This window comes from Myotis brandtii, unplaced genomic scaffold (genome assembly GCF_000412655.1).
Source record: "Myotis brandtii unplaced genomic scaffold, ASM41265v1 scaffold931, whole genome shotgun sequence".
Lineage (NCBI taxonomy): Eukaryota > Metazoa > Chordata > Mammalia > Chiroptera > Vespertilionidae > Myotis > Myotis brandtii.
The window spans coordinates 1,549,561-1,562,647 of record NW_005371843.1 but is presented as its reverse complement, the minus strand read 5'-3'; the positions used below and the strand labels follow the sequence as shown (position 1 = coordinate 1,562,647).

Sequence of the window (13,087 nt, the reverse complement as noted above, 5' to 3'; positions counted from 1 at the left end):
TGCTCAGTAAATGTTATTCTTGCTGTATTACTAGGACATTCTGGACTTAGCAAATATTGGTAGATCAGATCATATTTTTCAACCATCTTTAATTACAATTTCAGGAGTGTGTGTGTGTGTGTGTGTGTGTGTGTGTTAAAGAGTGGGGATTGCTCTGCAAGTGGTAGTGATAATGAAAATCATAAGGATAATGCTAATGAAAATGATAATTTCAAAGCTTAACATTTATTTCAAAGAATGTTTTGTGTTTCGTCAATGCACAATCCATTCATTCTTCCCTTTATTTATGTATTCATCCATTCAACAGGTATACAGCGGGGTCCTACTGTGTGTCAGGTACTGTGACAGATACAAAGAAGGTCAGAATGCTGGTCTCAAGTTGCTTAGTGCACTTGGATTTAAAGCATCAATTGTAGTCCTGGCCAGTAAGAGGTTGCAGGTTCAATCACCAGTGGGGGGCGGGCAGGAGGCAGCAGATGGATGTTTCACTCTCACATTTATGTTTCTCTCTCTTTCTCCCTCTCCCATCCTCTCTGTCTAAAAATCAATTAAAAATCCTAAAAAAAGGAATCAATTCTAAAATAGTGTTAGAAGTACAATATAAAAGCAAGACCTATGTGTTTGAGCCCTTTCTCACCATCCCTCATATAAGGCTCCAGCACACAGATCTTTAATGAAGCTACAAACTTATAGTTGACACTTTTTCCATTAACTGTTACCTCTTCCTGGAAGAATCTTTCTCCTTGTGGTGGTCTTTCAGATTCCAGATGAAATATTGCCTCTTCAGAAAGAACCTCCTTGACCACCTTGAGCTAAATTAGTTACCCAGACATTCTCTATTAGATCACCCCTGTTTTAATGATCTTCCTAGAGTTTATTTATTGTTATTTGATATTTATCTTGATTTTTTTGTTTACTGCTTTTTGCCTGTCTTTGCCAACAGTGTAAATTCCAGGGAGAAATGGTGACATTGATTTTATTGTGGTGTTTTTTTTTATGGCTATATTCTCAGGACCTAAAACAATGCTAGGCACACAAGAGCTGTCAGTAAGCATGTTTTGAATGAACAAAATGAATGAATTAATAAATGTTTTGGATGCTGGAAGGAGTAGTCAATTCAGCATGAGTAGAAGTGTGAGGAGAACTGTGCTTAAAGGGATATGTGAAATCAGCCTTACTTCCCCCCTGGTTATAAAGGTAGTATATTCTTAGTTTCAAAGTTAGTAAAAAAAAATCACACAAAAAAGAAATAAGGTCAACTTGACATAATCACAAATAATATTTTGTTGCATTCGTGCTCATAGATACTTCTGAACAAAACCAAATCACTCTTTTCATAATTCTTACCTTTTTGAGGGTAAATATTTTCTGACATTTTTATTTTAAAGGTTGCTTTGTTCTTCATCATAATAGATGTACTAGAATTTATGTAGCCAATCTATATTGCTGCACCTAGGAAAGTTTCCATTTTGCCATTATGGACAATATTGAACAGCCTTGCAGATAGATAATATTTGTATGAATCCATGTGGTAGCTTAATTAAGCCAAAGTAAATTGATCTGGGTCCTAGATCCACCAGTTTCTTTTAACCATTACACGTTACAAAGCTTGCTCAACTGTAATGTGGGGAGGAGAACCTACTTCATAAGACTGTTGTGCAAAATAAACAATATAATGAAGGACAAGTTCTCAGCACAAAGGATGCCATATGTGTTAGCTCCCCTTGATAACTTCCTGTGAATTCCAATTGGCTTTCCAAACTATCTTAAAGGACAAAGAAACAAGCTAAAGAGATGTGTGGGAAGGGAGCTGAGATAGGGGAATGAAGTTGGGAAGAGGAAAACTTTTTTAAAATTATGGAAGAATAAGTATACACCCATAGCATCAGCTATAAACTGTAAAACATAAAGCTTATACCACCTCTGACTCTCACACAGCCCTGTTCGCCTTGCTGGTCTGCATCACCCCTGGAGATATGCTTTTTTGGCCACACAGCAAGAGGAGGCTGATCAAGATAATGCTGGTGATCTAAGCTTCATAATTGGGAGCATTTAACTTAATGAAAGTAGCCAGAAAGGTGAGTTTTGATTGGCTCAACAAGAAGTTCAAATTTTAAAAAATTAAAAAAATATATTATTGATTTTAGTGAGAGAGGGAGAGGGAGAAAAGAGAGAAACACTGATGTGAGAAGTTAACATGGATTGAATGCCTCCTGCATACCCCCTACTGGGGATCGAGCTCACAACCCAGGCATTCTGATGATAGGGAATTGAATTGGTGACCTTTTGCTGGACTTGATGTATGGGATGACACTTAACCAACTGAGCCACACCCACCAGGGCAAGAAGTTCAATTTTTAATATATAGAATTGTCTAGAAGAAAATATCAGTAACTGAGTTGTTTGTTTGGGTAAACATTGTGGAAAATATTTGAGGCCTGGGTAGTAGAGAACACCTAACTCAGGAAGAGTTATCTTTCATTTCCCTCATGGTGAGAGGTTGTAACTTCATCTAAATATATCCACATTGCTTTCAGTGCTGGGTATCTGCTTTAATTTGTACATTTTAATTTTGTTTATATTTCTAATAAACAACTTAGAAGCACAAAGTAATAGCAAAGTCACACATTGATAAGATCATGTTTATTTAGTGCTATCTGACAAGTAGAGAAAGTAAAAAGAATATTTTAAAAAATGTATAATTTATATTTATATAAATACTTTTAAGGAGAAAAGTTGAACACATCTGGTGACATTAGGCGAATGTATGCATTTAAGTTTGCAGCCTGTCTTGTAGCCTGACAACTTAGATGCAAGTATGTATGCACCCATATCTTGTTTGTGAGTTTGCATAAGTAGGGCCCAAGGATAAGTTACGGGCAGGTCTGCAATACATTCTAAACTCCCATAAGATGTGTGTTCCTGTGCCATCCCACTTATGTCGGCTTTGTTCTTCTGTTTTAAAATTTCACTACAAGCACATTTGAATGTCATCCAAGGTTGTAATCAGGTGTTTTGGCCCTCAGTTTACTCATCAATGAGATGAGAGGATCTCTGTTGACAGGCTCTGCTTCTTCTGAATGAAAACACTATGAGCCCCAGAAGCCTGCAGCATATACAAATGTAGGGGGGCTGGTGAGGTCCAGTCATTGTCATCTCTGTATTAGGGGGAGTTTTCTGTTCAGCTTCTTTCTATTGGAAAGGAGTCAAGTTGTCTGACATGGAGCAAGTTTATGATACCAGTCCATTTAACTAACTGTAACATTGTATTACTGTAGATACAGCTCGTTTCCTAGTTTACAACTAAACACAAAACTAATAGACTCTGGATTCCAAGTTGAAGAGCTCTATGTTTCCCGGATCTTGACTTGCAAGTTCAGAGCTGAGCTACACAAAAAGAGCTCAGCGGAGACCCCTCAAGTCAAACCTCAATATATGGTGAAATAATTGTATGATGACATGGTCAGTATGATGCTGGACTTCCCTGGGTCATTCCTGACAGAGACATTTTCTTGAAATTGCACTAATATATAACAAAAGAAGATGAGTGTGATGTGATGCAGTCTACACAGTCAAACCTATATCTGATTTCTTAAATTTATAGACGTTTTCATTCGCAGTAAACACCACAGAACAGTAAGTCATCTCTAAGCACTATCCTGAGTTTTCCTTGATTCCAAGTTTACAGTTAATCATATTTTCCATTAAAAAAAAAATAAAAAGACAGCTAGAACTGACCTCATATGACCACAGAAAATACATAGGACTCAGGGGCAAAATCATAATTCTCGCGATTTTTCTTATATTCTTTTGAAGATGGGTCACGCAATAGCTATGGTTTGCCTCTGTAGGTGGGCTTCTCCAGGGACCCAGGTTACATTTTCCCTCTGCTGGTGCTCGGCTTTAACTCTTGGAGGAAAGCCTCGTTGTTGTGAGGACAGTTGTTGTGACAGGTGCAGGTCCCAATGACCATCATTGGCTTCTTGATGATGTGCCCCGGGGAGCACTGGAACTCCACCTGGATGGTTTTGGTGTTGTGAGGGGTGCAGCACCGGCCATCGCTGCAGACTCCACAGTACCTGGGCTTGTAGGTATGCAGGCTTGTGCAGTTCTTGAACTGCAGGTGGATGGCTTTGAGGGACTTCGTGGTGCGCAGACACTTCTTTCCTTTCTGAGAAAGAAGCAAGGGAGTGATGCACGGATGGTGACTCTTCCTCCCAGGACCATTTTAGGGGTATGGATTAACTTGCTAGTTGCCTGCCCAATATCCATTGCTCTTTATTTTTTGCTAACAGGACATTAATTTTGTGTGGGCAACGTGGTCAGCTAAAAGTGCTTTCCCAGAATATCTGGGAGCTTAGGACGGCCTTGTGACAAAGTTCTGGCCAATGACACACAAGCCACGGGATTCTGGGAAATTCTTTGCCCTTCAGTCAGATACCGTTCTTTATTGCTTCCTGCGTTCATTTTCCTTCCTACCTAGAATGTGGAAACTGTGACCCATTTTGCACAGTCGTCTTTTGATCTTGGTGGTAAACTAAGAGTAAAAGCATATGTATGATAAAGAAACGGATATTATTAAGCCACTATAACAGGGTTTGGTGTTGCTTATAGCTAAATGCATTCTTAGGTGTTATAAAGCAAAAGAGAATAAATTTGGCATTATTGCAAGTCCACTAATGTTTCAAACATTTTGCAAACATTAACTCACATTAACCTTATCAACAACATTTATTCATACAAGGAATAGTTGTTAATGTAAAGAACAATTGCCCAAGTTTTAGAGATAAATAAATAAAATCTCAAGGAGCTAAAGTGATCAGAAAACATCCAGTAATTGAACTTGTCTAATGCAATGCCCACTTCTTCTACCATATGGCTATTTTCCATAAAGGCGAAATAAGTGGAGAATTAATTGAATATTCCATTAGTAATGGTTGATGAAGAATCCTGATATTGATACTTCAGCAAGGAATTGATAATATGTTTATTTCCTACTCAGATTTCTTCACTTACTAATTTGCCACAATTCTCTACTGCTCTTGACCTTCCTGGGCACAGCCCACAGATAGTGGGGTGATGAGACTTGGAATTTTATGAAATTAGTGGCTCTCAAACTTCTGTGTGCATCAAAGTCATCTGGAGGTTTTGCAAAACCACAGATTGTTGGGTCTTACACCCAGAGTTTCTGACTCAGTAGGTCTGATGGGGACCCCAATAATTTGCATTCTAACGAGTTCTTAGATGCTGCTGCTGATCTGCGGGCCACACTTTGAGAAGCACTATCTCCCACTTAAGAATCTCCCGATAAGGAAGTAACAATTATGATGCTAGTATTTTCCTAAATTCTAGGTACATTCCTAGAATCTTTAAAAAATATATTTACCATAAAATATTTTAAATATAATATCTCCCAATATTAAACTGGGTGCAAGAAAACATAAATTTTAGTTAAAGAAACAGTAAAAAGCATGATATGGAAAATATTATTGATAAAGAAGTTAGTGTGTCTGAAAATACTTAAGGTCCTCTTGTTTCTTTCTTTTTTATATTTAATATTTGGCATATATTCTTGCCAACAACCACAAAAAAATACAAGGGCAGCAATATCCCTTTGTGTATGTATATGTGTGTATGTGTGTGTGTGTGAGAGAGAGAGAGTAAGAGAAACAGAGAGATAGAAAAAGACTGCTTTGTGGGTGAACCTGCATGACCATGTTACATGTATGTTAGAATTCCCTTATGTGTAGGGAAGTGCATATAATTTTAGGGATAAGGAATCTCTAGGTGTTATTTCTAAATTGATGAAAGAAACAAAGTTAGGATGGACCTTAAAAAGTCATATAGCTCAGCAGCCATATAATGAATGCAACTACTAGAGACTCTTATTTTAGCAATAAATAGAAGTTTTAAATAATGATGCCTAATGTTAACAGAGTAATCTATGTCCAGAGCTTTGCTAATTCATTCTATTTAATCCTCATGATATCTTTGAAGTAAGTACTGTCAATGACCCTATTATGGGAGAAGGAATGGAGGCTTAGAAGTTAAGAAAATTGCCTAAGAGCCCACGGCTAGTTGGTGTGAGAAGCCAGGATTTAAAGCCAGGCTAGCTGGCTCCAGAGATATGTAAATCTTTCATTGCTAGGGCCTATTTTATTTTGGCCTTAGGTTTGTCCAAGGGTCCATATAATAGTTTAATTTGGGGGTATTGCATTTATCTAGGGTTCTGGTAACAAGGACGGTGAGGTCATCCGGAAGCAATCCAAGCTTCTGATCTGCATGCCTTGTACTCAGCGTTAACACACTGAGTTGATATAATACCAGCAAAAAAGGAAAGAAATGTTCTATTTTATTTGGCATATACAGCCTTATGCTGGCAAATGTACTAGTTCCACTAAGCTTTTTAAAATACTGAAAATAATTCCCAGACAGCCATTCATTTCTTCATCAACAGTGTTTTATCAAGCACACACGATGGACCAGGCAGAATGCTGGGAACAGAGTGGTGAATAAGGCAGCTATAATTCCTACTCTGTTGATTGAATTCAAGGGGTGAAATGCCCTCTCTAAAATCAGCTTCCCTTGGCAATTGAGTAGCCAGTCTTTTCCAGGAATGGAATGAGCTTTGCCATACCCTTCTCAATTGGGGACATTATGATAATTGTCCGGCTCCTCCTTCTTTACCTGTGAGCCTGCTGTGAGCTGCCTGGGATATTTCAATACATTAAAGAGAAAAAATAAAAGAAGGTAAACTCATTCACTTCAGGAACCTCTCTGCCTTTTCCCTGGGGTTAACTCTCAGCTAGAGCTGACCTCTAGTCAACTAGTGTCGCAGTCATTTTTCTAAAGCTTGGACTCCAATGAGGCCAGGCCGCCACCTACCTTATCTGTTGGTTGCCTGTGCTCCTGTTCACAGGGCCGCACCATACAGAGCCGAGTCCGCTTCACCATCTCGCACTGCGGATTCCTGTTGGTGACCTGGGTGGAGAAGCCCATGCCACAGCTCTTGGAACATGCGCTCCACTCTGTGGTCTGTTCAATGCAGTTGATACTTGAGTCAGAGACTGCAACTCCTAGAGTGGTTTCTGTCCTGTAGGCTATGAGAAATACAAAAAAAAAAAAAAAAGAGAGAGAGAGAGACAACCAGGCAGAGTAAAACGTGAGGATCACAAAGTGGCTTTGTCCATCATCATCAGATAGAAGGTCTCAGCCAATTCTGTGCCTCCTAAAACTTGGGTGTTTTCAGGGACAGAATGGATTACTCTATTTATAAACTCCTAACAGGTTGCACAATGCCTGGCTCATTGTAGGCATTTAGGAAATCTTTGTGGAATGACTGTTTAACTTGTCCTTAAGTCTCAGGGTCCTGGCCAGGTGACTCCATTGGTTGGAGCAGCTTCCCGTACACCAAAAGTTTGCAGGTTCGATTTCGGTGAGGGCACATACCCGGGTTGTGGGTTTGATCCCTGGTCAGGGTGTGTACAGCAGGCAACCGATCCATGTTTCGCTCTCATCTCTCTCTCTCTCTCCCTTCTTCTCTCTCTAAAATCAATAAAAAAAATATCCTTAGGTGAGGATTAAAAAAACAAAGAAGCTTAGGAATTTTAAGAATATAGAGCAGTTTAGCATCAATGACCATTCCATAAATTACAGTGTTTCAATATGTGATTTCTTACAGAAAAAAGATCATGCTGAAATTTTAATTGGATGAGTAAGTAGAACCAACTCAAAATTGTGATGGAAGCAATACTTTGCCTTAGAGAGGTGGTCCTGGTGATTTGGATTATGGGATATAGACACTTGGACTTTGATTATGAAAAGTTCTGTCTCAACATTTCATATCATGACTTGGGGCACGTCTTCTCTTTGACATGGCAGTGTTCCTATCTGCAAGGCATGGCTAATAATGTCTGCATACCACCAGTAGATGTAATCTGGCTGATGAATGGCTTCTAAAATATTCTTTACTGGCTCTTGAGTTTCTCTCCCTACCCGAAACTATTTCCTTTATAAGATGAAACAAAAAGCAAAGCAAAACCAAGATTCTGAAGTGTCACTTGACCTTTCCTGCAGCATCTGGAAAGGTGGCATTTCTCTGTGACACCTGTCCAGTGATGAGTAGCATTCTTTAGGGAGGCTGGTTTTGAGAATGCACAGCTAGTGTGCAGAATCCACAAAAGGGAGTGATTTTTTTTTTTTACTTGTATCATTGTAATGTGAATAAAGGTCAAGTAGATGGACTAAAATATACAGAGTAGTCATGCAATAAGACCGAATCAGTCCCACTGCTGGAAAGAACCACTGAACTGAGCAGGTTCTCTTTAGGAGAAACTGCATACTTCACTCACTCGGCTAGGACTCCAAGCCCTGGTGTGTTGGGCTCAGTGGGCAATCTGGAATCCACAGCTGCATGGCCAGAAATGGAGGCCAGTTTCTCATTGCGAATCCTCAAGGACACTCATGCTTCTGCCCACCTGTATCCTGTGCTGTGATCACCTTCAGGGAGCCCGAGTTTCTCACCTGGAAGGGCGTGCAGGTCCCCTAACGCCTCCGTGTCATTTGCGTCACAGATCCACTTTTCACAGCACTCCCCGGGCACTTCAACTTTTCTTGGAACCGGGCAGTCAGGTTGGGGTAGTAGCAGGTCCTCGTCACAGCGAGGCACGCAGCCAATCTGCCCATCTTGGCAGGTGCACTGGTATTTGCAGCTGGGCTGAAAGGTTTCTCCACTTTGGTAAATGACCCCATCGAACACACAGTTATCTCCCTCGATCGCTAGAATAGCGGGGAAGCAGGGCAGAGAGGGGAGGGGAGAGAGAAAAACAGTTACAATGTTTTGAGGACACCACATAAGATTTGTGGCACGTGTTCCAAAGCCCAAGTTGTTCATTGTCTGGTTGAGAGAGCCTGTTTTATTTTTTTTTTATCCATCTCCAGAGGAGAGATATCCTCACGAAGGGCTCCCAGAGCAAGAAAGATGCTTCAAGACCATCCAGCCCTGCCACTCATTCTATGGATGAGGAAAGAGGTGTGCAGCTGAGAAATGACCTTCCCAAGGTCCCGTAGCCATGTTCTAAAGTTACTTTGCAAGAAACTCCTCAGATTCTCCTCAGCCAGCAGCTTAGAATTAAAAAGAGAAGGAAGAAAGAAAGAAAGAAAAAAGCACTCATGTTCTCCAAATAGGTTAACTGGTCACATTGGGCAGAGAGTTAGAATTCCTTGGCATTCCAGCACAAAAAATCATTATGAGCTCGGGGGCTATTCCAAGCCTCTAATCCAGAGAGGCAGGGCCAGCCTCCAACTAAATGGTGCACCACGTGGAAAACTGATGCCCAATTAATTAAGTTTCACCAGCCTGCACCGGCTGGCCACCTGCCTTTTGTTATTCACAGCCCAGGAGAGGGGTTACATAGATGTTCCAGGAGACTTGGGGGGGGGCTTTGGCTCAAATAGGACAATTGCAGGTTTGAAAACGAACCTGTTGGACTGCAGTGGGGGAGCTGGGAGCCAGTGAGTGAGCCCTAGCGTCCATCACCCCAAGCGTCCCCCTGGACATGTCCAAAAAAAACCGACTTCACTGGCCCCTAACTCTGCTCTGCTCCCCATCCATCTCGATTCTTCTCTAGGGAGGCAAGTGACTGAGTGCTTCTCACCTCTGGCTTCGGGAGCTCCCCCAACCCCAGTCGCCCCCCAGCCCATGCCTGGCGCACAGTAAGTGCTCCATACACATCACCCACAGCATCCTCATTACTGTGATTATTGCGCATCACTTTCTGGGGAGGGGGAGGGATAGGAAAGACGGGGCAGCCCCAGCTAGCCTCAGAGAGAGGTTCGAGGTGGAGGGGGCAGGGTTACCCATGCAGATTCCAGTCTGGGCGCTGGGGTCCGCTCTGCGGTCACAGAAGAGGCCGCGGCTCTCTTCGCAGGGCTCCAGCTCCGAGCAGCTGTCGCCGCGCTGGCGGGCACACACCAGACAGCACGAGCAGTCATCCAGCACCGCTCTCACCCCGGGGGCGCAGGTCGGCGGCGTCTGGGGGCACCGGGCCGGGCAGGGGTTTGGGCAGCGTTGAGTCGTAGCCACCTGGGAGGCGGCGAGAAAAGAAGGAGAAACCTCTCAGCGGGATCAGTAAGGCAGAGTGACCCGGCAGGGGCCGCCCAGGAAGGCAAAGTAACCAGGGACACCTAAAGGTTGCGCCACTCACCTGTCCCAAGAGATGGAGGAGCAGGAAAGCCAGGCAGAGGCACTGCGTGGGCAGACTGAGACTCATGCTTTGCACACTCTGCATGCTCAGGCTTTTCCCTCCCGCGTTTGCAAAACGAGACTTTCCACGCTGTGGATTGGCTCTGCTCACTTCCCTCCAGGTCCCGAGATCGCCTTCCTTCCCCAGCGCCACCGGCAGGTTTTATAGTGCGCTCCCCGGACGCGCACAAGCCGGTTGGCTGCAGCGCAGGGAGGAGGGGGGATCGGCTGGGTGGGGAATGGAATGAACCCCGGGGTTGCCATGGCAATTGGCCTTGGGTGCTGCTCTCCTCAGGGCGCGGCACCAGGGCCTGCAAGTGCCTGTGTGTGGCGACCGGCCTGTCCCAGAGCGCCGGGAGGGGCTTGGGTGGAGTCCCCAGGCTGGGACCCAGGCAGGGCTCGCTCAGCGAGCGCGTGGGAAGGAAACGCCCGTTTCCTCCTGGAAGCTGCTTTGCCTTCCCCGAGGACTAAGACACCGCCACTCCCCACCCCACGGCCCAGGCTGGGCTGCAAACGTGGGGCTCTCCTAAAGGGGTGCCTGAAGTTTGGGGCCATCTGTGGGGGCTTGGCCAGAGGCCCAGGGATTTAGTCATAAGGGAAGCATGAGCAAGCCTGTCACCGTTTAGGGCACTCTCTGAATGTGTTGTGGGAGAGGGGGAGGGAGAAAGGGAAGAAAAGAGAAAGAGAAGAAAGACAAAAAGGGGGAAACCCCAGATAAAGAAAATAAAGTAAGTCAGCAATGATTGGATAGGGGATGCTATTGGCCAAATGGCAAAGTTCATTTGACTACTCATTCCAAGCCCCGCTGATTCCCAAACCTTCAATTCCGCAGTTTTTATAGGAATAGAAGCAAGACATAATAAAATAAAACATAAGAGCTTGAGATAAATACATGCAAGCGTTCTGCCTGGTCGATAAAAACCTTGAAACACCTGTTGGATCACGGCTGATGCCCAACAGCCCATCTCAAAATGCGAGAGGCTTTGAGAGTCTATAGGCAGGTTCAGCTCAGCCACTGTCAACCCCAACAATCAAGGAAGGAATGTGGAAGGTGTTTGCTTTATTTAGGGAACCAAATCTCTCTTCCACCTGGCATCCACTTTCAGAATGTGGCTGCTCTGAACACTGGTCATCTCTCATGAGGACAGCACTTTAAAATATATATATATACTTTGCCCTGGCTGTTGGCTCAGTGGGTGGAGCGGCAGCCTGCGGACTGAAGGGTCCCAGGCTCGATTCCGGTCAAGGGCATGTACCTTGGTTGTGGGCACATCCCCAGTAGAGGGTGTGCAGGAGGCAGCTAATCAATGATTCACTCTCATCATTGATGTTTCTATCTCTCTCTCTCCCTCTCCCTTCCTCTCTGAAATCAATAAAAATATATTTTAAATAAATAAAATATACTTTTATTGATTTCAGAAAGGAAGGGAGAGAGAGAGAGAAAGAGAGAGAGAGAGAGAGAGAGAGAGAGAGACATCATTGAAGAGAAAGAATCATTGATTGGCTGCCTCCTGCACACCCGCTCCTGGGAATCCAGCCCGAAACCCAGGCATGTGCCCTGACTGGAATCTACCATGACCTCCTAGTTCATAGGTCAATGCTCAGCCACTGAGCCCCGCTGGCCAGGCAAGGAGAGAACTTTAACTGCTCCAAAGGTGACATTGCTTGTTGGATTTTAAAAAAAAATTTGCTACCCTGCATTTCAACTTTGCTGCTGCCACTGGGTTAGTTATGCCCAACTCTTTTGAGGATACCCGCATTGAAAAGACACTTTATAAGAAAAGTTACACAGACTGGGGATGTAATGCTAGACCTTGAAAAGAAATAAATTCCCTGGACTTCATCGGTCTCCAGTATGAAGTTCAATCAATGGCAGCTTGTGTAAGGGGCCAGGCTGCCCCTGAAACTCCTGCCACCTTGGCGATGAAGTCATTTCAAGCCCCTTCAGGAGAGTTCTCTGAGGAACTTCCATGACATACTTCCAAGCCGCCACACATTCTGCTTTCTGAGTAGTACTCGAAGCTTGTTGAGAGACCAAACAGTTAATTTGCACCATGTCTAGGTTACTGATATGCTCCTCAGGTTGATGGGTTGTCATGGGGCCTCTGGCCTAGTGATGCGTCCACCTGACTGCCCAACAGAATCTACCAGGTGTTGTTGTTTTTAAAACTGTAGATTCCTAGGCCCCACCCTTGACCCAATCAGTTGGATTCTCTGGTGAGGGCCCTTGGTAGGCAGGTTTTTAACTTTGAAATTTAAGCTGGTTTGGGGAAACCTACATATGGAGCAACTGGAGGTGCAGCTGATGGGGAGGCAAGAATGTGGGCCAAATTTTCAAAGTATGACTAGACAGAACAAGGAGAAACTGGCAACATTGAGGTTGGTCTGACTCTTCTTGGAAAGGGGGAGGCTGAGCCCAGCCAGCATGGCTCAGTGGTCTAGCTTCGACCTATAATCCATGAGGTCATGGTTCGATTCCCAGTCTGGACACATGCCCTGGTTGTAGGCTCAATCTGCAGTGTGGGGTGTGCAGGAGGCAGCCGATCAATGATTCTCTCTCATCATTGATGTTTCTATCTCTCTCTCTCCCTTCCTTTCTGAAATAAAAAAATAAAAATACATATTTTTTTAAAAAAAGAAAGTGGGAGGCTGAGAGGAGAAATGTAAGTTCAAGATAAGGATGAAAATGTTAAGAAGTCACTGCTAATGTGGGCTGCTACTCGGTCCTCTTGATTGCAAGTGATAGAAACCAAACTACTTTCAGCAAGAAGACTTGATTGAAAAAATGCTGTAGCATTTCACATAGTAACGAATAGGAGCGGTGCTGCTAGGCCCGAGAGGCAC

The 13,087-nt window shown here is 43.6% G+C and overlaps 1 protein-coding gene across 1 annotated transcript; it reads right to left on the bottom strand.

The window, feature by feature from the left end:
- Positions 1-2,621: 2,621 nt before the first annotated feature.
- On the bottom strand, positions 2,622-10,401 carry NOV (nephroblastoma overexpressed). Its single transcript, XM_005885859.2, has 5 exons — positions 10,206-10,401; positions 9,859-10,084; positions 8,524-8,778; positions 6,886-7,100; positions 2,622-4,171 (listed from the first exon to the last, which is right to left on the bottom strand). The coding sequence occupies exons 1-5, from the start codon at positions 10,287-10,289 to the stop codon at positions 3,875-3,877; spliced, it is 1,077 nt and encodes a 358-aa protein (XP_005885921.1). The 5' UTR covers positions 10,290-10,401; the 3' UTR covers positions 2,622-3,874.
- Positions 10,402-13,087: the final 2,686 nt, after the last annotated feature.